Source organism: Ambystoma mexicanum, chromosome 1p, assembly GCF_040938575.1.
Source record: "Ambystoma mexicanum isolate Mex_15411 chromosome 1p, UKY_AmexF1_1, whole genome shotgun sequence".
Taxonomy (NCBI): Eukaryota; Metazoa; Chordata; class Amphibia; order Caudata; family Ambystomatidae; genus Ambystoma; species Ambystoma mexicanum.
In genome coordinates, this window is record NC_090921.1 from 301274610 (window position 1) to 301301854 (window position 27245).

Consider the following 27245-nt stretch of genomic DNA (forward strand, 5'->3'; position numbering starts at 1 on the left):
TCCTAATTGCAACCACAATGAGATTACAAAAGTGAAATATTTCTCTTCCCCCTAACTACTGCAACCAGAGCTGGGGACCCTCATATTCTGTAATAGTGCGTATGATCTTTCCTCTTGCTGCAAGAGGTGGCTGTAGTTTCTCATTCCCACGAAGATTGGTGCCCTTCATCTTTTAGAGAGTATGGTAGTTCATCCTCATACAGCAAGCACAAGCGTTCCTTCTTTTCTGTAGTGATACCAGAGTCCCTCCTCCTGTAGGAAGAATTGTGTTCCCGACCTACTGAAACGGGCTGCCATGTCTCATCTGGAAGTCACAATTGAAGTTCTGCCTGCTGCAGGAAGGGCTATGCAGCATCCCTCAGCATGCGCATTGGCTCCTTTTCCTGCTGCAAAGTGTGCTACGTGGATGTGTTAACAAGTAGGATCTTCAGCTTCAGATGTTGTCCCTTTCTTTTCCTCATCTAGGACCATCTCTGTCAACCTTCCTCCCATACGTGATGAAGATGAGGATGTAGCCAGAGAGAGGGGACGTATTATGTCAGGGATGGTGCACACAGATATTCTAGTGCTCCATAACCTCACCAAGGTCAGTAGCACTCTCGCCTCTTTCCCAAAGCTTGTTTTCTCTAATGCGTCCTATCATTCCCTCACTCTTTATCTCCATTCCTGTTCTTTCTTACTTTTTTGTGTTCATCCCTTCCCTTCATCCTTTCTTTTCATCTGGCTCTTTTCCTCCACATGGACCTTTTTCTTCTCTCCCAGGCTGAGACAGACTTTCACATGCACTTACACTCCCATTCTCGTCCATGTACACACAATCATACGAAGAGGAGTAAAATAAAAGAGACTTTTGTTGTTAAGAGCACTGACATGCAGGAAACCCCATGAGATGTATTGGTGATGTTACAAGTGTGGCTCCACCACATTGGTGCTTGTTACAAGTACGGCGGTGCAGGTAAAAGCAGCAGCAATAAGACAACACCTCCATTACCGCCGCATCACTGCTCTGACGTACTACAAGTTTTGTGGTAAGGTGGAGGATTTTGCTCCAGCAAAAGCTGGAGGTAAATACTCCACCTTACTGGCAAAATCAGCGGAATTACCGCCAGCAGTAATTTTGCTGGCGGTAATTCCTTCTGCCGTAATCCCCATGGGGTCCTATGGACTCTGAAAATAGATAGATATTAACACCTCCCTAAAACCACTTCCAATCCTGCAGTAAATGCGTGGGACAAAGTGATGGTAACAGCGATCGAATTTGGCAGTAATTACCAGCAAACTCGGAATGAGGCCACATATGTCTTTTTGCAAACAAATGTGTTCTGTCAGGCGTATGACCCTTTATTCCCTCCACTAGTTTTCTTTTTAATGTCTGCTAGGACCCTGTACAGAAAGCTCAGCAGTTTGTGCTGGTAATCCCAGTGTACCTCCACCAGATGTGGATGCTTTTCTGAAGTCCTCCCGAATTATAGACTACATATGGCCCACCTGATTTCCTGGACTTAAAGGCCTCATTACGCCGGTAACCCTCCCGGTGCTACCGGCGTGTTACCGCCGGGCGTTCGTTAAGTTTTACCGCAGCCCGACTTCCCAGTGCCACCGGGAGATTACAAGTCCTGCGGCCCGGGAAGTCTGGCGCTGGTAAAATGTAAGTCTCCATTCCCATAAGACTCAATGGGGGTGGGGACTCGGACGCACCGGCACCGTTCTTAACGGGGGATAACCTACCGTGGCCGCGTGCCCGGCAGGGTCAGACCTGTCGGGCGCAGTGGCACTGGCAGGCAAACTAGTAGTTTGCCAATTTGGAAACAAGGGTGCCGGTGAGCTGACCGGCATACTTGTAATGAGGCCCTGTAAAATGCTTTGTAAGTTTTGCCTTTTTGTGTATGTCTCTGAAGTTACTTGTGTAAAAGGGAGGAGGTGTGAAAGAAAATCTTTCACAATTCACACTTGCTCCAAGAGAACAACACACATTATACAACAATTTTCCTGCCCAAGGAGTCTATTGTAATGTAGCCTCACAATGAAACCAACTCATGAGAGGTGCTTTGGACCTGCTTGCAGTATAAACTCCAAAATGGTTCTTTTTTGCAATGCTAGCATAGAATTTGTAGAAATGTTGTTCCTCTGATATGCTGCACTGGAGATATTTAATTTTTTTGGATCCCTAGTTATGTTGACACCTAACTGAGACAGAATGAATGCACATTTCTTTTTTTCTTTTTTTTTAAAAAAGCTTTATTTTTATTTCCAGGAACCACACATTTACAACATAATCTTCTACCTATTCTTGTGCATAATATACACCTTATTCCATATGCTAAATGTTCTTATAGTCCTGGAATTTTAACGGTTTAACAATAGACTATAAATAAACAACCTTGGCGACATGATGGAAGCTCACACTCTTTGACACTCGAGCCGTTTTTCTCCCTCTCTCTCTCCTTTCTTTCTTCCCAAGTACTTCACCCTCTTCCCGACTAAGGCATTCCCTACATATTCCACCCTTGGAAAAAAAAATACCTACGGCTCATAATATAGAAATGTAGTTCAGTAGCATAGGCTTATAAAAATGGTGCTCTATATCTTTCACTAGTTCATAAAAAGGGAACCACACTTTGAGAAACCTCTGGTAACTGCCAGCAAATATAAGTTATTTGGTGGGAGTCTCATAGCTTGAAACACAGTGGCATTCGTGGCAAGTCTCGATGTCTTCATTGAACATAATGGAGTTTCACATCAGGAGAATTTCTTTTTGTGTATGGTTGCAACAAGGTTTTAGCCAAACCATCACATTTCTTTCTTGTGGATGGTTCTATGTTCTTTTACCACTAGGTCTTCTTCTCGTGAGTATTTTTATGAAAATGTTTCATCGAAAAACCTCACAGAATGTGCTTGTATGCACCCTTCCCTATTATTTAATCCCTATCCCCACCTCCTTTTATCCCCTTACCATATATTTTCCAATTCGTTTTTTCAATTAATATTTTCCGTTAAAAAAACTCATTGATAAAAAAAACCTGGCGACAAAACAACTGTATACCCTGTGAACTTGTAGACCTTGAGATCTATTCTTCTTGTGACTTCACATTTGTTGCATCTGGCAACAGGTACCATGGAGGCGTTTGGGGGTCAATGCAACTTTGGTTGTACTAAGACGTACATCAGGGAATGAAAGGATCAGTATGTGGATGAGCCAGTTTGATACACTATGCTGCCAGTAGTTTACAGCACTGGGTGCTATTTAGACAATTTGTTGTGAAAGGTAGCAAATACAATTCATGAACCTGGCCCACTTTTTTTGGTACCCAAGCCTCATTTGTATCCAACTCAACCACTGCCTGATGGTGTGGGGGGGATCCAACTCAAACACTGCCAGATGGTGGGAGGAGAGGCTGGAGCAACCTTACCAACTCAGCATGGCTGGTTACCTTATCCAGGGATTCAGTGTTCAGCTTAGTTACAAATTGAAAGGAGGGACAGTTACTGGCACGTCCAGTCCCACTTGCAAAAGCACCACAAGATGCTATTCTACGTATAGTGCACAGAAACATATTTCCACCACAAAAACAGAATTCCACAAGGAAGGCCCCCACACACATCCTTGGCTAAATAAGCATCCCTCTATATGCCTGCCAACCCCCTCTACAGATAGACACACACCCACACACTTCCTTCTCTGCATGTGGCTGTAAAATATTTTTATAACTATCATTATGACAGTTTTTTGTCTTGATGTTTTGTTGCCCCTTTTCCTTCACTATTCAAGACCCTTTCGCAGTCTTTCTCTGTGTATCTCTAGTTCACTATCTCTTTAGCCACGTGCTCCCTCTCTTGTCTCTCGCCTTCCTTAGTTCAGTATTGTTATATGTATACACATACAGATACAGATATAGATACACCCCAGTATTCCTCACTTTTCCCGAGTGCAGGTTTACCAAGAAAACAACAGATGGGAAGTTTGGGTTCCCGTATATAGAAGGGAGAGTTGGTGGATGGGGTGGAGTTGTTGGGGGGGATCCCCTCACTTTAGTGCTAGTAAAAAAGTGGTATAATTGGGCAAACAAATCGACAAAGTTGCATTCGGCAAACAAAATCTTGAGGAAACCTCATAAATCCTGCATACCTCCCCACTCTGTTCATCTGCCCTTCCTTCTTCCCCCTTGATCTCTCACACACTCATTGCATAGGACGTCTGGAAGGTAGTCCGTCTGGGGTGTCCAAACAAATGGTTTCTATCAGCCACGTGTTCACGGGGTTCAGGGGGTGTGAGGCACTGAGCAACTGCAAGGTGGTTCAATTCATGTTTCTTTGTAAAGGTCTTAACGATAGATGGCACAGGTTGTAGAATGGCATGCATTTCTTTCGCATAGTTACAGGGTTCCAGCTACTCTTAGTTCTTAAGTATCAGGGGCATACCCACCGGCCATCCTCCGGCATCCCAGCTCAGGTCTCAACTCACATTTAGAACACTCATGCATCATCATTCTTCCAACATTCACTGAACTGCTAATCACTCACATTCACCTACAGTGACATTGCAAGCAAGGATGACCAACAGAACACCTCCATACAGGAATATAATACATTACCACAAATTACAAGACACAACACACCTCCTTCCCTTTACATTGAACAAAGTAGCACCTGGCGCACCCAGACATTATCACAAAAGACAAGGCCACAACTCTAGTCAATGTATATTTTCCCTGGCAAATCTAGTGGTAACAGTGGCAGATGTGACAAATCTTCTGATGTTGTCCCTTCCCCCATAGGGGGAGACTTTTCCCATGGGGCGAGAGCGGTAGGTCCACAGTACAATAGTCCCCTTGTGTCAGGAATGGCACTCTGTCAAGAGTGACACAGGGTACCCAAGTTGGGTTTGGGTGGCTGTGCTGATGTAAGGTAGCAGATAAGCACACACAGCAGGAAGTTCAACAAGAAAGAAGAGTAGGAAACAGTAGCTGTGAGCCAAAAGGGGCAAAAGATACAAAGGTACAAACAAACTGGATTCCCTCTTGGGGTGTATGCTGAAATGGGAAAGAGTGTTCCACGAACCTTAGGAAACTCCAGCCTTCTGCACAGATTGCTATAACAGAGGCCCACGCTGTATGCTCATGGCTGGGAACAACAGCAGTGGATGTCTGTAACACTGAAAACGCGACAAAGGAAGGGGCAGAGGTTGCCTGCCGGAAACCAACAGGCAAGCTCTGTACAAAGGGATTACATAAGACACATGAGAAGACAAGAACAGAAATATCCAGCGAAAAGGAAGTCAATGAGCAATCTAGCAGAAGGAAATGAAGGAAAGGCAGTTAGACTGAAATAGATAACCTAAGGTGGAGTAGAGAGGACTCAAGGAAGAGAGCAAGGAGCAGCAGTCAGGAAAACAGAAGGCTGCAAAGTAGGAAGCAGGTCTGCAGTCAAGAGTGGCACTAGGTGCAGGCAAACTGTATTGGACTGCGGAGGACTGTAGTAGGCTGAAAGGCAGGGAGTCCAGAAGAACAGGACAGAGAGAGATTAGTAGTAGGCGACAGCCAGAGAGCCCAAAAGAATAGGGCCGCTAGGTAGGGAGCCCAGAGGAGCAGGGCTGTAGGAAGCGAAGAGGTGCAGGCTGCAAGTTAGGGAGCCCAGGGAACAAGGGCTTGGAGACAGCAGAAGGTTGCAAGCTGCACGGTAGGAAGCCCAGAGGACAAGGGCTGAAGGCAGCCGGGGTGAGGCAGGCTGCAGGGCAGGGAGCCCAGAGGACAAGGACGGTAGGCAGCCGGAGTGAGGCAGGCTGCAGGGCAGGGAGCCCAGAGGACAAGGATTGTAGGCAGCCGGAGTGAGGCAGGCTGCAAGGCGGGCAGCAGAGGACTGTAGGCAGCCGGAGAGAAGCAGGCTGCAGAGCAGGGAGCCCAGAGGACAAGGACGGTAGGCAGCCGAAGTGAGGCAGGCTGCAAGGCGGGCTGCCGAGGACTAGGACTGTAGGCAGCCGGAGTGAGGTAGGCTGCAGGGCAGGGAGCCCAGAGGACAAGGACTGTAGGCAGCTGGAGTGAGGCAGGCTGCAGGGCAAGGAGCCCAGAGGAGCAGGGCAGCAAGGAGTGAGCCCAGAGGAGCAGGGCCGCTGACTGTAGAGGGCTGCAGAGGACTGTAATAGGCTGCAAGGCAGGAAGCCCAGAAGACAAGGGCTGTAGGTAGAAGGCAGCGGAGCGTGATCGGCTGCAAGGCAGGGAGCCCGGAAAGGGCACTGGAACAAAACAGGATAATGCAGCAACAGGAACAGCATACAAAGTAAAGGGTCAAGGCAAACAGGAGCGGGGAGAACTCAAGATGCAAGACACTGTGCTCCTGCAGACAGCTGCTTATATACAGCCCTGCCCTGTTCTGAGGCAGGCTAATTGACAGCACCTGTAGCAGCACACCTGAAGACAATCTGCCTCCTCCCTCTCTGGTCCTGAGCAGGTGGAAGCAGCGCTGGCCGCTAGGGCTTCTGGGGATTGTGGTCCCAATAACGATGAATGAGAATAGCCAGGAATTGAGGACTGCAGCCAGGTGCATTATGGTAAATGTAGTTAATTGAATAAAATAGGAAAGAACCAAAGTTGAGCAAATGGATATAAAAGACCAAGGCGTGAAAAGGAGTTGTTCAAGGAGTATTAGGAGGATAGATGAGTACGAAGTAGTCCATGATGGTTGCCAATGCGTGCGCCAGCGGCGCGGGCATGACACCTTGGGACATGGCAGAGGTAGCTCCTTATGTGATTAGGGACGACTTTCCCCAGAGAATGAGGTATACCACCTGTGGGTCACCCTCTCTGTATCTTCTAAACCCAGATCCTTCTTACACATTGCTGAACAGTACCTGCATGTATTATTGTAAAGTCAGTCCAACTAACACAATAGACATGAGTAGGGTTCAGGAAAATCAAACTTTCCTCACATCCACCATGAACATAGGTACTGGGCAGAGGAAGATGGCGAGGAGTAGGAAGATTACTCCAATTAAATATGCTGAGCAGTCTAGTCTTCTGCTGTATCTCACTGGATCAATGAGATACAAAAGAGACGAGGGAAATAAGGTGGTGAACCATCCCCGGAGAAGCCGAGCCGGCTGTCGTGACGAAGGAAGGGATAATGATGCTCACGGAGAGGGAAGAGAAAGTGGCCGTAGCCGAAGATGTGGGAACTATGAGTCTTGCTCCTCCAACAGTCTGTTTGGCGTCCGACGATACCTGAAGCAACACCAAGCTGAGAGGAAACTCTGAGAGAGACACAAGGGTCCGCAGAGCCTCAACCGATGCCTGGAAGAGCCTGCATTACTGGAGCCTCATGACGAAGCCCTGTTATCCGAAAGACACAAACCGACCAAAAACGTACACAAGCAGATTAAAAGGGAAAGGAGGTCCAGGGATGCTGGCAGAGGCTGAGCGAGAACAGATTGAAAGAACCGGGAAGCCTGAAAGCTAGAGAATAAGATGGGCTGGCACCCTGAGTAAGAGACGGATAATACCAGGTTCTGGGACCATAGCCACGAGAGAACCCATGAAGAGAGAAAGCCTTGAATTGGATGGACCCCAACCGGCCCTTTTGACTGGGGTTCTCCAAACAGCCCTTTAAGATGAGTAGCAGCACCCTCGAGATGGATGGGGATGCAGATTTGTACTCGTGCACCAAATAATTGACAACTCAATAGTTTGGCAAAGGGAGTCCGTTTAATGACAAGTACAAAAAACAGGGAGTTCAATGAACATCAGCAACCGCTCGATCTTCCTTCTCGCTTCAACTCCACTTAATTTAATTAAAAACACAGTATTGGGGATGGGACGTCCACTAACACCAGGACGATGCCCTGGACCAGGGGTGGGTGGGGGGGGTCAGAGATGTGCTGTAAACAAACCGAGTGCCCACGGCCCAGGAGACGGCAACCTCAATTCAGCCGGCAAACATGGTCACCAACCACATCATCTCCTAAGTACAGAATACGTAGAGAACATTTAGTGTCTCCCAAGAACAAAGTTTTTGTTTGAACGTGGGGATTGGGGAGGGTCAGTGTTGGGGGGGGGGGTATGGGGAGATGGGAGGGGTTAGGGTTTGAATGGGCCAGTTGATTGCATACATTTCAAATCTGCATTGCCCGGTTTGTAACAATAAGAAAATGCTAATAAAACCAAAGTTTTAAAAAACCCCACAGTTTTTATATCAAAAACTCGTCATCACTGATGCGCAATCTTAAAAACCTAACATGCAACGTGATTGGTGATAGGGAGGTAACTTTAACATAGGTACTATAACTGTATGTGGTAACGGGGAGAGGGGATTGGATAATCAATGTCAGGTGAGGCAACTAAGCCCCTCCTTCAAAATGGCCACTATAAGCGCCACTAAAAGTACAACATCGCATTGGTTCTACTCACTATAGGACCCAAGATTACACGGTCCACTATGATTGGGTTGGCATCAACCCCACTCATACTTTTCCACTTATGTCTAGCAGCATGCAGAACAACCAGCCAGGTGCGGGGAGTTTGTCTGCACCCCAGCTTCCCTCCAATTATGTTACAATCATTGATCACTTCAGTGGTCATGTGTCAATTACTTCTTTGTAGTTTGGCCTCGAGTCTGCTTCTTGGTCTGAGAAAGTTAAGGAGTATGGGTATGGCAGAGATCCATGCGTAGGTGTGAAAGTCTCATCCTGTCCTGCCTGCCTTTTCACGTGATTTGGTCACTGTGAAATCGACCTCTTCTTCATGTATTTTCGTGTATTTGATTTAATTCTGCCAGTCTTCGACCATCTGTGGCTTATCTTGACTTTTCTGAACAGGATGCTCTGTTCTTTTTCTCTTTAATTGTATCCACTGTTGGCCTATTCCAGCCCCATAATACCTTGGCTTCTTGGCATGGTTACCTTCAGCTGGATTTCTCTCCGTCTTAATTCTCAATTTGTTTGCTGCAACACTCTCCTCTTGAGACCTTTAGTAACCTTTGTTCAATTCTGCTCATGTGCTTAGTGGATTTTCACTCATCTATAAAGTGCTTTTGAGGTAGATTAAATGAGAGTGTAGATTGGACGAGTGTGTAGATGAGACGAGTGTGTAGATGAGACGTATGTGTGTAGAGTGGACGTATGTTTGGAGCGGACGTGTGTGTGGAACAGACAAGTGTACGCAGAACCGACGAGTGTACGAGGAGCAGATGAGTATAAATGGAGCAGATGAGTATATATGGAGCGAATTACTGTATATGGATCGGATGAGTGTGAAGCAGATGAGTACAGAGCAGATGAATGGCAGATGAGTGTATGGTGCCGATGAACACATAGAACGAACAAGTGTATGGAGCAGATGGGTACGTATAGCAGATGAATATGATGAACGGATGAGTACGCAGTGTGGAAGATTAGTGCATAAAGTGGTTGAGTGTGTAGACCGGATGAGTGTGTAGATTAGAAGAGTGTACTGAGCGGATAAGCGTACAGTGGGGATGTGTATACAGAGCGGACGAGTATACAGAGCAGATGAGCGAGTTGACAGACATGCACGGGGTAATCTGGAGTACCTACGCGAGAAGAGCAGGAGTGCATGCATATGGAACACTTGCGAACACACGTGGAGCACACTATAGAATGAAGGATAGACTAAGAGCACGTATGGTGAACAGCACGCGTGAGTGTGTAGTGCAATCATGAACGCCTGAAATGACCAAAAATCCAAAAATGCATAGAACGGACCTGACCGCCCAGAATTGCTTGACGTTCGTATTATGCCTTGGAATGCATGGAACCTTTGAAAGAGCATACCTCATATCACACCCCCACGCTTACTCTCTCCTTACACCACCACTCAACTAGAACACAGAGATACTATGACACCATTCGGTATAACTGTTCTCATATCAACATCTGCCGTTCACTCCCCATCACTCTAAGTAAACACTGCTGGTCTCACACGCCCAGCCAGGCGTTCTCCTCAGGCCTAACGCTGCCACACTCGGTCTGGATAATTCTGGCCAGATCGAACACATACTCCTGATCTCTCAGCCACCACACCTACTGCTAAGAAGCAGCTACCACAGGAATTCGACACCAGCTGCAGACATACCCGGTGCGCACACGCACCTTTGGACTCTCTCTTTTCTCTCTACTGACCCGAACTTCGGTTCCCAAGGGCGTTCAACCTACCAGCACCTTCAGACCATACCAATGGTATATAAGGCGCTATATAAATGCAAAATAACATAACATAACATATATTACACAGTCACGGCAGTAGCTGTGTAGTTTTGGATAATTTGCTGTTTCCATAGGAAGAGCACTTTTTGGGTGGCTTATAACTTCGCTCCCCCTGGACGAATCCTCACCAAACGTTGCAAAAAAGGTATATGGGCCACTCTGAATATCTTTGCAAAGTTTGGTGATATTTGGTCCGGGGGGGATGGGGGAGTTATAGGGAGGGTCCCAAAATGTCTTTTTTTCCCATAGAGTGAATGGGGGAAATAATTTGCGCACGCCTACAGGTCAAAACGCTGGACGGATTTTCACCAAATTTGCGGCAGGAGGAGGACATTGGTCCCGAAAGCGTGCTTTTGTAAATTTGGTGCCAATCCGTCCAGTAGTTTTCTTTAAAACGACCAAAAAGTATGTCTCAAAAAATTTGTGATATCTATGTCCGCTCTGCGGTCACCCTTCCCTGTTCGCTCCGCGGACAAGATACCGATTGGCTAAGGGGCTCGCGTCATGACTGCGGACACGCGACGTGTTCGATTGGCTGGAGTGAGGCGTGATGTGCGTCAGATTGTTTGGATGTGCCCGACAGCACGGCGGCCACCAGAGGCGAAATGCTGTTTCGGAAAGTGTTTTGGTGTGTCAGAGTGCTTGGGGAGGTTCAGAGAGTAAGAGATGGGTGAAATACTGTATTTGTTTAGGCGGCAGGTGCTAATGATGTATTCGCCATGCCCGCCCTGTCTGGGATGTTTGTAATTACTGAAAATGAGGGGTCTCATAAGGATAGTGCTTCCGTCCGTGCTGTGCGCAGGCAACTTGAAACTGTTCTAAGGACACGCGTGGTGTTAGCGAATATTAAAATTGAGTACATGTTGTAGTTAAAATTTTTGTTTCTATGCGTATGGTACTGACTTATACGCCGCCATGGGTGTGATATGCTGCGGTGGATGTGGCCAGGGCCTAGAGTCTTGGGTGCATGGCCGTAGGCCACACTCCCAAGACTCTAGGCCCTGGCCACAACCACTGCAGCATATCACAGTAATAGATACACCCGTAGTATCGCATATCGATCAGGTGGTTGTGGGGAGGGCCTAGAGTCTTGGGTGCATGGCCGAAGCACCCAAGACCAAATTTATACGTAGAGAAGTTATAAGCCACAATGGGTGTGATATGCTGTGGTGGTTGTGGGCAGGACAACCATGAAGGCCATGCACCCAAGACCAAAGTTATAAGCACTGCAGTTATAAGGCACCATGGGTTTTATATAGTGCGGTGGTTGTGGGCAGGACGTAGAGTTTTGGGTGCATGGCTGCAGGCCGTAGGCCATACACCCAAGACTCTAGGCCCTGCCCACAACCACCGCAGCATATCACATTCATACATCACACCCATACAATGGAATATCTATCTGGTAGGTGTGGGCAGGGCCGAGAGTCCTGGGTGCAAATTGAGTATATGCCGCAGCTAAAATGTTTTTCTATGGGTGTGCTAATGATTTATAAGCTGCCATGGGTGTGATATGCTGCAGTGGTTGTGGCCAGGGCCTAGAGTCTTGGGTGCATGGCCGTAGGCCATACTCCCAAGACTCTCGGCCCTGGCCACAACCACCGCAGCATATCACAGCAATAGATGAACCGGTAGTATTGCATATCGATCAGCTGGTTGTGAAGTTGTAAGCCACAATGGGTGGGATATGCTGTGGTGGTTGTGGGCAGGACCTAGAGCCTTGGGTGCATGGCCAAAGTTATAAGCAGTGAAGTTATAAGCCACCATGGTTTTGATATGCTGTGATGGTTGTGGGTAGGACCTACAGTCTTGATTGCATGTTCCCAGGGTGTAGGCCGTACGTTATACATCCAAGACTCTAGGCCCTGCTTACAGCCACTGCACCATATTACTGCCATAAATCAGACGTATAGATTTGAATGTGTATGAAATGGTCGAAATTATACTTACTGTTTTAATTTGAGATTCCATATATTTCTTACATGACTTTAGTACTTGGAGGAAATATTCTTTTTCAATTTCTGTGATAAATAAAAGAGCATGTTAGTGTTTGTATTTTATAAAGACTTATTACATTGTATAATAGACATTTTAGCTTTTTTTTACCCTCATATTTAGTTTACAAACCAGTGTACTGTGCATTTTGCTCAGTTTCTGTGTTTGTTTTTCAAATCATTGGGTCTGGGGAAAAAAAACCTTGTCGGATTAAAAAACCCTTTCTTTGCTATGCTACAAACTAGATCTTTGTTTCCTTTGAGTGTTCACTTGTTGTTTCTGATTAATGTTCTGTATGTTGGCTTGTTGCAGATTTTTTAAACAGTTAGATACCTGTTGGCGTATTCTAACTGTGTATTTTTTGTTACAAATCAGTGGTATTAATTTATCTGTGTGGTTGTTTTACAATCGTGAGCAGTTAAATACCTGTTGGCGTATTCTAACTGTTTATAGTCTTGTAATAGAATTTTTGTTAATGTTGAAGTACACATTAGTTATAAAATTTTGCCTTTAAGAAGATTAAATACGCGTTTGTAAGATTTGCTGGTAATCTCTGCTTTAGAGTAATGCTACTATCATTACATTCGAACCATCCACATTTCTTTTTAATATATGCAGTGTAGTGACCTGCATTGGTTGTGGCTCCTGTGTGGTAGATTATACCTATTGTTGTGAAGGTTTTCTTACCAAGTGACACTTGGCCGTGTGTGAATCCAGTCAGCTTGCAGTTGTTTTTGGTACCATCTGCATTGTAACATAGAAGCATTAGTATTATGCAGTTCTCCAGCATGGGGTCTGGCATGGATTCACATGCTCATGAATATTCCCCGTCGTCAGGCTGGGAATCCTCGGTAAAGAAAAAACCAGTATCAGTTTCGTTTCTGATCTGTCTTTCGTAGTAATAACCAATCACTGGTCTCTGCGTCATACTGACCACAGCCAATGACTGCCCTCTACCTAAGCCCCGCCTCTGGCAGCCATCTTCAGATTTTTACTGCACGTTCATGTGTTGGGATCCTCGTGCTATTTCTCTCGAGCGTTAGTGCTATTTTTTCACGTTTTTTCTCAAAAACTTTGTTTTTTTCAGTCAAAAGAGCCTCAAGCTCCACCGACTCTCCATCCGATCAACGGGGACCCGTGTCGGATTCGTCTGCGCCCCTCAAGGGTGAAGATTTCGTCGAGCTACGCTTTTGGAGGACTCCAGAAGTTTCTCAGGCCCGTCCTGGACATGGCCCAGGAGAAGGGAAGCTCGACGCCCGGAAAGCTGTTCAGGGTCTGCCCTGGATGCCAGCTGCAGAACGTCTTTAAGGAGGACGAACACTCCTTTTGTCTTTACTGCTTACATGAGGACAAGACGCACGTGGAGAAGGACTGTGCGTTTTGCGGCAACATGTCGGAGCGGACCATGAAGGACCGCCATCAACGTCTCGCCAGCTGGCTGGAAGGGAAGAGCCCGTCCGGCGAGAAGAAGAGGAAGAAATCCGATCGGTCTTCTAAGACCTTTGAGGACGCCCTGGCGACGGGGGTCCAACACAAGGCCAAGCACCGCGAGTCCGCTGGCACCGGGAGCGCCGAACGGTCGGGCTCTACGGGCGCCAGGCAGGGCGCACCCTCCCCGGTACCATCAACCACGAGCCAACGCTCTGGGTCGGGTAAGAGGAAGGCCGAGCACCCGGCAAAGCTCCTGGAGAGGCCCCGGTCGAGCTCAAAGGCCCCATCGGAGGGGGAGCGAGGCAGTGTCCCCCCCCTCAAGGATAAGGCGGTGAGCGCACCTAGGGTGGTGAAGGCCTTAATCCATCCGGCCAAGGCCTGTATCGAGACTGTCGCGGCGGTCCTGGCTCACACTGTGGAGGCTGCGCTAGTGGTGGCGACCTCGGGGCCCAGTCTCTCCCTGCCACCTCGGAGGGAGTCCTCCTTTATGCCCATCGATAGGACCCCCGTGAAACCTCCAGCGGAGAAGAAAAAGGGGGGGCAGGATGTCGTCGTAGACTCGGCTTCAAACTCGGAGGAAGAGCTGATCGAGGTCTTAAGCCACGGCCTCGGCGTGGAAGAAGACCGACCCGTCGGGATGGATCCCGACGCAGGTGACGACGACATCGTCGAGGGCGCCGACGGGGCCCCTGATCGCCCGTCGGATTCCCCTCTGCCAGCGCCGCAAGACAACTCGGCGGCCATTTTGTTGGCTATACAGTCCTTATGCTCGGAGACAAGGACGAGACTACCGTTGCCAACGGAGGAACCACTCCCGTCGGGGGACCCAGAACCGGGACCTTCTGGCGTTCCTCCTCCCAAGAAAAGAAGGATTCACCCTCCACCTCCTTTTCAGCCGTCGCGCCCCGTCCAGCCCTCCTCCCCGTCCACGACTCGAGGGGATGATACGGGGACTGACACGGCCGCGACGGGTACGGACGACGAGGTCTACGACGAGGATCTTCCGTCGTCACCTCCCACCAGGGCTTCTCCGCCCGACGAGATTGGATCGTTCCACTCCATGATCGCCAGGGCATCCGAACTTTTCCAACTCTGCCCTGAGGAGAAGAAAAAGGAAGGATTCCTTTATCAACGGCGCGAGGCCAAGAGGAAGACGGTCCTCGCGGTGCCTCTACTGGACGACATTTGGGATGAGGGCCTCGCCCTCCTCAAGAACCCTTCCACGACGCCAGCTAGAAGAGACCGGTACGAAAAGAAGTACCGGGTCCCGGACGCGGCCCCCCTGTGCCTCCGGGCGCAGCCTACCCCGGACTCCGTCGTCTCCGCGGCGGCCAGGAAGAAAGCGGGGGGGGGTGCGGCCTCCACATCGACTTCACCGCCGGACGGCGAGGGAAAGAAATTGGACTCTATGGGACGCAGGGTCATCTCGTCTGCAGCGACGACTGTTAAGTCGGCTAACGCCTTGGCTATCGTGGCCCGCTACGACAGGGAGCTATGGTGCAAACTGGCTCCCCTGCTGGACTTCCTACCGGACGACAAGAGGGCGGATGCCCTAGAGATCCTACAGGAAGGTGAGGTGGCGTCGGACCACGCCATCACTATTGCGACGGACATCGCCGATACGGGATTCCGCCAGTTGGGCAACGGCGTGTGCCTTAGGCGGCGTGGATGGCTCAAGGCTACGGACTTCCGTCAAGACGTACAGACCAGAGTCCTGGACATGCCGTTCGATGGGAACAACCTGTTTGGGAAAACAGTGGACGATTCCCTTCAGGCCATTAAAGCGGACACGGAGACGGCCCGGGCCCTTGGGGTTCTGCAACAACGACGGCCGCCCTTTCGGAGCAGCGGAGGCAAGGGCGCCTCCAAAGGTTCCGGCGGCGGGTTCTCCACCTACCGTCAAGCGGCCCGCTCGTCGTCTCAGGAGGCCTATAGGGGACGAGGCAAGTCGGGCGGACCCCGCCGTCGTCGCCAAGGAGGTCAAGGCGGCAAAGCCTCGTCGAAACAGGATTGAACCGGCCGTGGGGTCGGGCCCCCACCGAAGCACCCCGGTGGGAGGCCGGCTGGCGAGCTTCATCAGCGTGTGGGAGTCCATCTCCACCGACCATTGGGTGCTGGACGCCTTAGCCCGGGGCCACGCGCTCGAGTTTCAAAGAAGGTGCCCGCGCGTCCCCCCCGTGGCCAGGAAAGAGCTTCACGTCCCGCAGCTTCTCCTGGAGGTAAAGGCGATGCTCAGGAAGGGCGCCATCGAACTCGTCCCAAAGAGGCTTCGGGGCTCCGGAGTTTACTCGAGATACTTCCTCGTGAAGAAGAAGACGGGAGGATGGCGCCCCATCCTAGACCTGCGACGTCTGAACAAGTTCATCAAGGCTCAGAAGTTCCGGATGGTCACCCTCCAGCACGTCCTGGGTCAGCTGGAGGAAGGGGACTTCCTGTCGTCGTTGGATTTGGAGGATGCATACTTCCATATTCCCATCCTAAGGGGGCACCGAAAATTTCTCAGGTTCGTGGTCCAAGGGCGTCACTACCAGTTCAAAGCCCTCCCCTTCGGACTACGGTCGGCACCCAGGGTTTTCACCAAGTGCCTTGCACCGGTGGCGGCGCAGCTGCGCCGAGAGGGGATCCACGTCTACCCCTACCTGGACGACTGGCTCATCTGAGCCAAGACGAGGGAGCTCGCCATGGACCACACGGCAAGGACCGTCCAGCTTCTCACGGACCTGGGATTCTCCGTGAACTACGCCAAATCCCACCTGGTACCCGCGCAAGACGCACTGTTTCTGGGAGCGAGGCTCGACACAGTGTCCCTTCTGGCCTCCCCGTCGGAGGAGAGGACCAGGGCCATCCTGGGCAAGGTACAACGGATGTTGGTGGCCGACGCGGCCAAGGTGAGGTCCATCAAGTCCCTCCTCGGAATGATGTCTCCCTGTGCAGGCTCCGGATGCGCCCGTTGCAGGAGTTCCTGGACGCGCGCTGGATCCAAACGACGGGCAGCTTCGAGGAAAGGATCACACTCGACGAGAGTTTCCGACGAGCGATCCGGTGGTGGGGCACCCGCGCGCATCTGACGGCGGGCATGGACTTCCAGACCCCAGCCCAGCAGGAGACAGTGACCACGGATGCCTCCCTGGAAGGGTGGGGAGCGCACACCGAAAATCTGCACGCAAGAGGCCTTTGGCTCCCGACGGAGAAATCACTACATATCAACGTCCTGGAGCTCCGTGCAGTGTTCTGGGCCCTCGGGTCTTTCCTTCCGTCCCTCAAGGGCAAGGTGGTGAGGATCTTCACCGACAACACCACCACCATGTTTTACATCAGGAAACAGGGCGGAACCAGGTACCCAGCACTGTCCAAGGAGGCGCAGGACCTGTGGCATTGGGCCGTCGCCCAAAGGATATTTCTGGTGCCGTTTCATCTGGCAGGGATAAAAAACACCATCGCCGACTCACTCAGCAGGGAGCTGCGCTCGTGCCACGAGTGGGAACTACGGCAGGATCTAGTGGATTGCCTCTTCCGACGGTGGGGCACACCCCAGATCGACCTGTTCGCGACGGCGACGAACTCCAAGTGCCGGAGGTTCTCCAGCAGGTTTCCCCAGGCGAGGAGCATGGGAGATGCTTTCTCGTTCCCCACGGAGGGCCTGTTCCTTTACGCGTTCCCTCCATTGCCACTGCTGATCCGGCTCATCAACCAGCTCAAGAGGTCACGGTGAAGGATGATCCTCGTCGCACCTGCGTGGCCGAGGCAGATATGGTTCCCGGACCTTCTGGACTTGTCAGCGTCCCCGTCAATCAAGCTGCCGGGGGACGCGGACCTACTCTCCAGGGAAGGAGGCGCCATTCTCCACCACGACCCGAAGTCGCTGAACTTGCAGGCCTGGCTCCTGCAGCGCTAGAGTTTGGAGGATACGACATACCGGCCGACTGCAGAGAGGTTCTTGCAAAGGCCAGGGCGTCCTCGACTCTGAAATGCTACGGACACAAATGGAAGAGGTTCTCTGTCTGGTGCCACGCACAGAAGATTAACCCTCTACGGATTACGGCTCCCCAAGTACTGCCGTACCTGCTGACGCTGGCCAAAGCTGGACTGGCACACGCGTCCATCAAGATTCATCTTGCTGCGATCTCCCGATACACCAGAACCACGGGGCGGACGTCCTTGTGGTCTCATCGTCTGGTGAAAGAGTTCATGAAGGGACTGTTCAGATCGTTCCCGCCGGTGAAGGCTCCGGCCCCGGCGTGGGAGCTCAACGTGGTGCTGACCAAGCTCATGGGACCTCCGTTCGAGCCTCTGCACTCGGCCCCGTTGAAGTTTCTTTCGTGGAAAACAGCGTTTCTTGTGGCCATCACCTCCGCACGACGAGTGGGAGAGATCCAGGCCCTTTCCTGCAAGGCCCCGTACTTGACTTTTCACGACACGAGGGTAGTGCTCAGGACGCACCCCTCCTTCATGCCCAAGGTGCCGTCGGACTTCCACCTCAACGAACCCTTGGTGTTGCCTGTGTTCTTCCCGTCGCCTTCGTCGCCGGCTGAGAGGACTTTGCACTCGCTGGATGTGGCTAGAGCGCTAAAGTTCTACGTGGACCGCACGAAGTGTTTTCGGAAGACGTCACAACTCTTTGTGAATTTTGGACCTGTCAATCAGGGGAAGGCACTCTCGAAGGCTTCCATTTCCAGATGGCTCTCCGGCTGTATCATGTACTGTCATCGGTTGGCAAACCGACCGCTGCCTGGCCGTCCGAGAGCCCATTCCACCAGAGCGATCGCAGCTACCACGGCGTTCCTTTCTGGTGTGCCCCTGCTGGACATATGCAGGGCTGCTACGTGGAGGTCGACGCACACCTTCACGAAATTCTACTGCGTCGATCGGGACTCCAGGGTCGGCCAAGCAGTGCTGCGCAACCTGTTCGCTTGAGGTGAGCCTGGTGAGGAGGTAAGATGCTTAATGTTGAGTTTGATGTAATGCTTAATGTTGAGCCTTTGCCACCTCCCGTGGTTGTGCATGTGTGTACTGCTATGTATTCTTTATTCATGAGCATGTGAATCCATGCCAGACCCCATGCTGGAGAAGGAACAAGTTACTTACCTGTAACTGTTGTTCTCCAGCATGGGTCTGGCATGGATTCACATGCGAACCCTCCCGCCTACCCCTCTGCGGCTCTTCACTTGGTCATACTGCCACTTCACGTGCTTCCAAATCTGAAGATGGCTGCCAGAGGCGGGGCTTAGGTAGAGGGCAGTCATTGGCTGTGGTCAGTATGACGCAGAGACCAGTGATTGGTTATTACTACGAAAGACAGATCAGAAACGAAACTGATACTGGTTTTTTCTTTACCGAGGATTCCCAGCCTGACGACGGGGAATATTCATGAGCATGTGAATCCATGCCAGACCCATGCTGGAGAACAACAGTTACAGGTAAGTAACTTGTTCCTTACTATGTGTTTGTATCAGTAAGGTGGAGCGATTATCTGAATTGCAGATAGTACATAATCTGCCATGGTTTGCATTTTGTAGAAATTGCTGAAATGGAATGGATTCACAATTGGGTATGGATACATGCACAAATCGCTCATTAGGGATTTGTTCCTGTGTCACATTGTTACAGAGAGTGCATGTATGTTTCCACATGTATGAAATCTGGAAGATTTCATTTATAGGTATTTTCGTTTTCGAATACTTGTAGTAAGTACATTAGAAATTCTTGTGGATCTTCTTGTGAGTTTATAGTGAATCTCACCATTCAAGCACAGTAGTCCAATTCTTGTCTTATTCCGTGAACACTATACGTGTTGTCAGGATTGTTTGTTGCGTTTCTATGAAGGACTAACATTTGCAAACACAATTGGTCTGTACTGTGTAAGTAAATGTTGTTAACATTATCCTTAAATTGAAATTTAAGGATAATTTTAATATTTTTTCCAACCCAGCTGTGTTGGAGATTGACTTTTCTAAGGTATTTAGTCTTGTTGTGGCTTGCAGACACATGGGTAGTGTCATACCATTTACATCCAGTTTGTCTGTGGAGCAAATTTCAATTATTGGTTGCATTTCTTTTTTTAACATTGTTTCATTGAATTTGAAACAGCTTGCAAGAGTTGACATGAAGGCCATACAATTGACATTTTTGTGCGCTAATTGTTCCATAACATCAGTAGCACATGCGTTATCGCCATAAAGTGCATGGATGTGCCGGTTTTTCAATATTGCTTGTGCTTCTTGAGATAGTACACCAATTCTAATACTTTTTAAAATGTTGGCGTAAGTGAGGTCTGCAGATTGACGCATGTTTTCTGTTAATTCTCTATATTGGAAATGTTGCCAAAGGTTGACATTTCCTATGCTGCCAGCAGTTTTACGGCAGAGTTTGTGTCCTAAGGTTTTAAAAATAGGTTCACCTTTCACTGGTGTCAATTGTAGAAGACCTCCAAAAACGATAATGTGTTTTCCTGCACAGAGTTCTTTGTAGTTTGTTATAAGTACTTCTTGCAATCTGTTACGCTCACCTGGTTCACACGGGGGCGTCGATCGGAACTGGACTGCTACAGTCTCCACCAGCGTTATTCGTAGTGCTGAGATGGCTGACTGGACCGGCCCTCCTAGCTTCGTTTGCTTGATTCGTAAAAGGAGTTTCCTAAAAGCAGGAGAAGGGAATTAGCCACCCAGTGGATGCGAGGAAACACTTGCTTAATTCGTTCCCTCTAAGCTCCTCACCTTATTGTTTGTAATGATGAGCTCTCCATCCTGCACCAAACGCAGGGGCGTGTAGAATTCCAGTTGCTTCACTGGTTCGAAGATTTTGGGCGAGTTCCAGACGTGTTGGACTCCGTGGTAAGTGGCAAGGAGCCGTAAGTATAATGTCTATAGAGTTCAATTGTCTGTTATTCACTCGTTTTCCCCCTTTAGTCTTGCAGCTTGATCCGAGAGGAGTTCACCTGAAGTGCTGCAGGTTGCGCGCAGGTAAGAGTCTGTATTACCCAGCGCTGTCGGGTAAAAAATAAATAAAATGTCTTTAACAAGTGTCCTTTCCTCCCACAGGTGCGGCGTTAAAGATGTTGAATGCCGATGAAAGATGACTAGGGCGGTAACTCTGGTGAGTATAATATGGTTGTTTTGTTTGTCTTTGTTGGCACCCGGCTCACCTTGTTATCCTTTGTCTCTCCCAGGTGCCACGGATGCAGCGACGAAATGATGGCAGCAGTGCTGGACCGTGGAGATGAAGACTGGTAAGTATGGCGGGGCGCTACTTCTAGCGATGCAATGCTTTTATTTCTGAAGTCTTTTTTCCCAGTTCGGAAGTGCGGCGAGTTCGGGAACAGATGAAGATTAGAAGGTAAGTTCTTGTTCTTATCTTCCTTTCTTCTAGGATGATGTCCAGGTTCGAGGCGGGCGTGGCAGAAGACAGGATGCTGCAGGCACGGTGAGCGTTACGCTGCTGAAATGCAGAATAACGCGAAGCGTGTGTTGCTGGTCGGGCGTGGTTTAAATAGCCTCAAAAGTAGTCCCAGGTAAGAAGTCCCTAGAACCACACCCGAGTAAAAAATAGTCCCTGTAGTAAAATAGTCCTCTCCAGGCTTCACGTTGGCCTTGGATTCATTTGCAGCATGGTCTGCCTGAGGTAAGTAATGACTATGAGCCTGGCGCCTAAGGCGCCAGGACTGAATCCAGATAGCCCCTAGCCGGGGCTGCTGAGGTTTTAATAAATGTCTGGATGCCTGCTTCCGGGGCTGATGGGCTTGGTCCAGATGCCCGGGGGTAGGCATCATGACAGCACTCCCCCCCCCCCCGCACCCCCAAGGCCCCTCCTAAGGTTGTTCTTCCCCTGGGCCCTGGTTTGTCTGGGAAGTTCCGATGGAATCTCTTCACCAACCGAGGTGCATGAACATGGTCACTGGGCTCCCATGACCTTTCTTGTGGTCCATAACCCTTCCAATCGATTAAATAAAAAAGTTTTGATTTAACCATCGTAGAGTCTAGGATATTTTTTACCTCGAATTCAGGTTCTCCATCTATCAGGATGGGGTCGGGTGGTTTGATTAATCTTGTTCCGGGTTGAACTGGTTTTAGAAGTGAAACATGAAAGACAGGAATGGATCCGCATATTAGAGGGTAATTCTAATTTGACGGCCACCGGGTTGATAATGGCTTTAAATGTGTAAGGTCCCAAATATCTAGGATTAAAAGTTCGAGTTCCTTTTAGAGGTATGTGTTTTGTAGCCAGCCAAACTTGATCTCCAATCTGGTATTGGGGAGTGTCACTTCTATGTTGATCAGCATTTTTCTTGTATTTCTCTTTTGCTTGTTTCAAATGTTCAGTTGCCTCCTTAAAGGCTTGTGTAATAATAGAGTGCAGATGGGTCACTGCCGGCATTTCTAAGTGCTGGGGCGAATCGAGTTCTGAGGTTCGAGGATGATGTCCATATATGGTATAAAAGGGTCTTTGTCCGGTTCCTGAATGTACTGAGCTATTGTATGCGTATTCAGCAATCCATAAAATATCCTTCCAATTGCTTTCGGTCTGGTGTAGCATGCAAACGTAGGTATTGTTCAAGAGTCTGGTTGGTCCTCTCCGTCTGACCATCGGTCTGGGGATGGTGACTGGTAGATAACCTCACGTCGATTTCGCCAATTGACAACATTTCTTCCAAAATTGCGAAATGAATTGACTACCTCGGTCCGAGACCAATACGGAAGGAAATCCATGTATTCGAACAATGTTTTCGAGAAATTCCTTGGCCAAAATTGAAGCGGAAGGTAATCCCTTTAAAGGAATAAAGTGGGACATCTTGGAAAAAAGATCAACAATAACTAGAATGGTGTTAAACCCATTACACGGAGGTAGATCTGTAATAAAGTCTAAAGACAAAGTGTGCCAGGGTGTGGGTGGAATATCCAAAGGTATTGTAAAAGACCGGCTGGTTTTTTCTTCTGACTTTTGTTTTGGGCGCAGATACCACAAGACAGCACAAATGACTTTACGTCTTTTCGCCAGGTGGCCCACCAGAATTTTAATTTTAGCTTCAGTATTTGCAATACCTGGGTGTCCTTCCATCAGAGCATCATGGTAATTGGAGATGACTAGTTCTTGTAGTTCCTTGTGTGGTAGAAATAGACGCCCTTGATAGTAAGGTAAGTCATTGATGACTGAATAATCTTGGACATTTTTCACCCAGTCCTGCAGGGCTGCTGAATCGAAAAGTTGTTGGATTTTTAAATGAATATCTTCTAAAGTCTCTAGAGTAGTTATGCCAAGGATTCTTTGTTCTGGAATTATAGGCACCGGTTCTGGGTTCGAATATGCTTCTCCCATCCCAATTCGGGATAAGGTATCTGCCTTACCATTCTTGCAACCTGGTCGATAAGTGATCATTAAATCGAATTCGGCGAGGAATAATGCCCTTCGAAGTTGACGCGATGATTGGGCCTTGGCTGTTTTTAAATACTGCAGGTTCCTGTGATCAGTGATTACTGTAATGGTGTGCCTGGCACCGAGAAGATAATGCCGCCAAGCCTTGAAGGCGGATTTGATGGCTAACAACTCTTTATCGGTAACCGCATAGTTTAACTCGGGGGCCGAGAACTTTCTGGACCAAAATGCTACTGGATGAAGTTGACCGGTTTCAGGATCCTTCTGGGACAGGACAGCTCTCATGGCTAAACTGGATGCATCGGTTTCGACTACGTATGGGAGCTCGGGGCGTGGATGCTTCAAGACAGGTGCCGACGTGAATTTCAATTTCAACTCTTGGAAGGCCTTTTCAGCCTCTTCGGTCCACAAGAAGCGTTTGTTTTTTCGCAAAAGTGCTCTGATGGGGTGTACAACATGTGAGAAGTCAGGAATAAATCTTCGGTAGAAATTAGCAAATCCAAGCATGCTTTGTACCCCTTTAACTGAACTGGGTGATGGCCATTTGAGAATTGTATCCACCTTTCGAGAGTCCATTCGGACTCCTTTTGAAGTCGAGATAAATCCAAGGAATTCAACTTCTGTAGCATGAAAAACACATTTTTCCAATTTTGCATATAACTTGTGCTGGCGTAGTTTCTCGAGGACTGCACGAACGTGCTTAACATGGTCTGATTCTGAGGAGGAGTACACTAGAATATCGTCGATGTACACGACAACACAGACGTCAATGAGTTCACGAAGGACATCGTTCATGAAATACTGGAAGGCTGCTGGTGCATTGCACAACCCGAAGGGCATCACCTGATATTCGAATAATCCGTACTTGGTACGTAAGGCAGTCTTCCATTCGTCGCCTTTCTTTGCACGTTCCAGATGATCAGATGATATTCCCCTCGGAGATCTAATTTAGTGTAGATGCAAGCATCCTTTACCTGGTCTAGTAATTCGGGGATCAAAGGCAATGGGTATCGGTTCTTCACCGTAATCTGATTTAATGGGCGGCCGTCTATACACGTTCTGAGGTCACCTTCCTTTTTAGGTACGAAGAACAAAGCTGAGGATGCAGGGGACTTGGATGGACGAATGAAGCCATTAGCAAGGTATTGATCCAAGTATTGTCGTAGGTGTAGGTTTTCAGGTTCCGTAAGAGCGTAGATCGTGCTGCATGGAGGTTGCGCACCGGGTATGAGGTCGATTTGACAATAGTATGATCTGTGTGGCGGTAAGGTGTTTGCCTGTTCTTTTTGGAAAACATCCTGGAATTCTTGATATTCCTGAGGTAACTGCACGACTGGATTAGTGACTGTGGCCAGGCCTTTTTTTCCGGGTAACAGGTGTGCGCACAATCCGGGAAGGTTATACTCTTCTCTCGCCAATCAATACAAGGATTATGTGTTTCCAACCAAGGTATCCCCAGTATTATTTGGAAATGCGGGGCTTTGATTAAATCAAACACAATATTCTCTCGATGCCCATCCTGACCCAACAATGTCATCTCTGTAGTGGAATGAGTTACAGGCCCAGAGGCAATTTCAGTTCCATCGACTGTGGTGATGAGATCCGAAGTGGCCTTTTTGCAGAGAGCTAGATTCATCCTAGAAGCCAATTTGTGGTCCATATAGTTTCCTACGGCCCCGCTATCGATGTATGCCCTTACTGCGTGCATACGTGATGGCTGCCTTGGGTCAATAAGGACCATTGGTATGATTAGGTGCGAGGTCTGAGTGTCCTTCTTCAAGCTCGGCAAGCGGACCTCTACGCTTGTCGGGCGTGGTCATTTCCCGAAACAGGCTCTGTTTGATTTCTAACAGCAACTCCGACTACTTTCTTGGATGGTTTTATAGGGCAATCCCATAGAAAATGTCCTGAGGCCCCACAGTACAGACCTAATTGCATCTGCCGTCTCCTTTCTCTTTCCTTTTGAGTTAGGGGTCCCTTAACCCCCCCCGATCTGCATAGGTTCTGATGCATCTGTTCCTTTGGGGGTAACATTGGGTTTAACCAATACCCGATTCTCGAACTTAGCTCGATCAGCCTTTCTATTCTGAAGTCGGTGGTCTAACTGGACCACTAAGTCTATATTATTATTATATATTCTGCGCAATCCTGAGGTGGGTTCACAACTTGAGCCAAAACATCTTTGAGTTCACCCCGAAGTCCACGATGAAATAATGTAACTCGTTTTTCTTCTGGCCATCCGGTTTCCACCAACAACCTATTGAAGGTTGCGATATAGGTTAGCAGATCCTGATTACCTTGTTGTAGGGATAAAAGTTTGTTATCCAGGGCCTGTCCCTGTGAATGTCTGGCGAATAGTTTTTCCATGCTCAATTGAAAACCCTGAAAATCCCGAAGAAGAGGGTCATCCTGGTTGACTAGTGGAATTGACCAATCCACTGCGCTGCCACTAAAGTATGATAGTACAAAGGCTACTTTGGCTTGGTCGTTTGGGAAAGCTCCAAGTCTGCATAGAAAGTGCTAGCTGCATTGGTTCATGAACACGGCGAACCTTTTCGGGTCCCCAGCAAAACGTTCGGGTGGAGCTGAAGAATGCTCCCTGGTAGAACCACTTGCACAGGATTGCTTGATGAAACAGGAGTTGGATTTCCCCCCCACCCCCCGAGTCCAGGTAGTGGTGTTTGCCCAGCTTGGTTTTGCAGCAGTTGTCTAGCAAGATCATCGGTGCGCTCCTTTGACATAATCAGATCCCTCCTGAGGGCATTAGTTTCTTGGCGCGCGGAGTGCACTTCTGCCCTAAGTTCCCCTAACAATTGGGCTAGTTGGTGGGTTTCTGAGGTTTCCATTACGCCCGGGTGGGGATTTGTAGATAGGCTTCGCGTTCTGTTACGCTCACCTGGTTCCCACGGGGGCTTGGATCGGAACTGGACTGCTACGGTCTCCACCAGCGTTATTCGTAGTGCTGAGACAGCTGACTGGACCGGCCCTCCTAACTTCGTTTGCTTGATTCCTAAAAGCAGGAGAAGGGAATTAGCCACCCAGTGGATGCGAGGAAACACTGCTTAATTTGTTCCCTCTAACCTCCTCACCTTATTGTTTGTAATGATGAGCTTTCCATCCTGCACCGAATGCAGGGGCGCGTAGAATTCCAGTTGCTTCACTGGTTCGAAGATTTTGGGCGAGTTCCAGACATGTTGGACTCCGTGGCAAGGAGCCGTAAGTATAATGTCTATAGAGTTCAATGTCTGTTATTCACTCGTTTTCCCCCTTTTGTCTTGCAGCTTGATCCGAGAGGAGTTCACCTGAAGTGCTGCAGGTTGCGCGCAAGTAAGAGTCTGCATTACCCAGCGCTGTCCGGTAAAAAATAAATAAAATGTCTTTAACAAGTGTCCTTTCCTCCCACAGGTGCGGCGTTAAAGATGTTGAATGCCGATGAAAGATGACTAGGGCGGTAACTCTGGTGAGTATAATATGGTTGTTTTGATTGTCTTTGTTGGCACCCGGCTCACCTTGTTATCCTTTGTCTCTCCCAGGTGCCAGGGATGCAGCGACGAAATGATGGCAGCAGCGCTGGACCGTGGAAATGAAGACTGGTAGGTATGGCGGGGCGCTACTGCTAGCGATGCAATGCTTTTATTTCTGAAGTCTTTTTTCCCAGTTCGGAAGTGCGGCGAGTTCGGGAACAGATGAAGATTAGAAGGTAAGTTCTTGTTCTTATCTTCCTTTCTTCTAGGATGATGTCCAGGTTCGAGGCGGGCGTGGCAGAAGACAGGATGCTGCAGGCACGGTGTGCGTTACGCTTCTGAAATGCAGAATAACGCGAAGCGTGTGTTGCTGGTCGGGCATGGTTTAAATAGCCTCAAAAGTAGTCCCAGGTAAGAAGTCCCTAGAACCACACCCGAGTATAAAATAGTCCCTGTAGTAAAATAGTCCCCTCCAGGCTTCACGTTGGCCTGGATTCATTTGCAGCATGGTCTGCCTGAGGTAAGTAATGACTATGAGCCTGGCGCCTTAGGCGCCAGGACTGATTTCTATTATGAGCCTAGTGCCTAAGGCACCAGGACTGAACCTAGATAGCCCCTAGCCGGGGCTGCTGAGGTTTTAATAAATGTCTGGATGCCTGCTTCCGGGGCTGATGGGCTTGGTCCAGATGCCCGGGGGTAGGCATCATGACACAATCTGAGGTGAATCAAAGCCAACATTAGGTTGGAGACCATGCTCACTTCATCTATTAGTAGCATTTTCA

At 48.9% G+C, this 27245-nt stretch overlaps 1 protein-coding gene across 5 annotated transcripts in view; it reads left to right on the plus strand.

Moving 5' to 3' along the window:
* Window positions 1-27245, plus strand: part of ABCA7 (ATP binding cassette subfamily A member 7) — a 2687121-nt gene that overhangs the window by 2334498 nt on the left and 325378 nt on the right. For all 5 annotated transcript variants that reach the window (XR_011303245.1, XM_069647414.1, XM_069647430.1 and 2 more), the window contains one exon: window positions 466-586. Coding sequence is in view for 4 of the 5 variants with exons in the window: in XM_069647414.1 (XP_069503515.1) it covers window positions 466-586 (121 nt within the window). In the remaining variant the exon portion in view is untranslated. The remainder of the gene's footprint in view (window positions 1-465; window positions 587-27245) is intronic.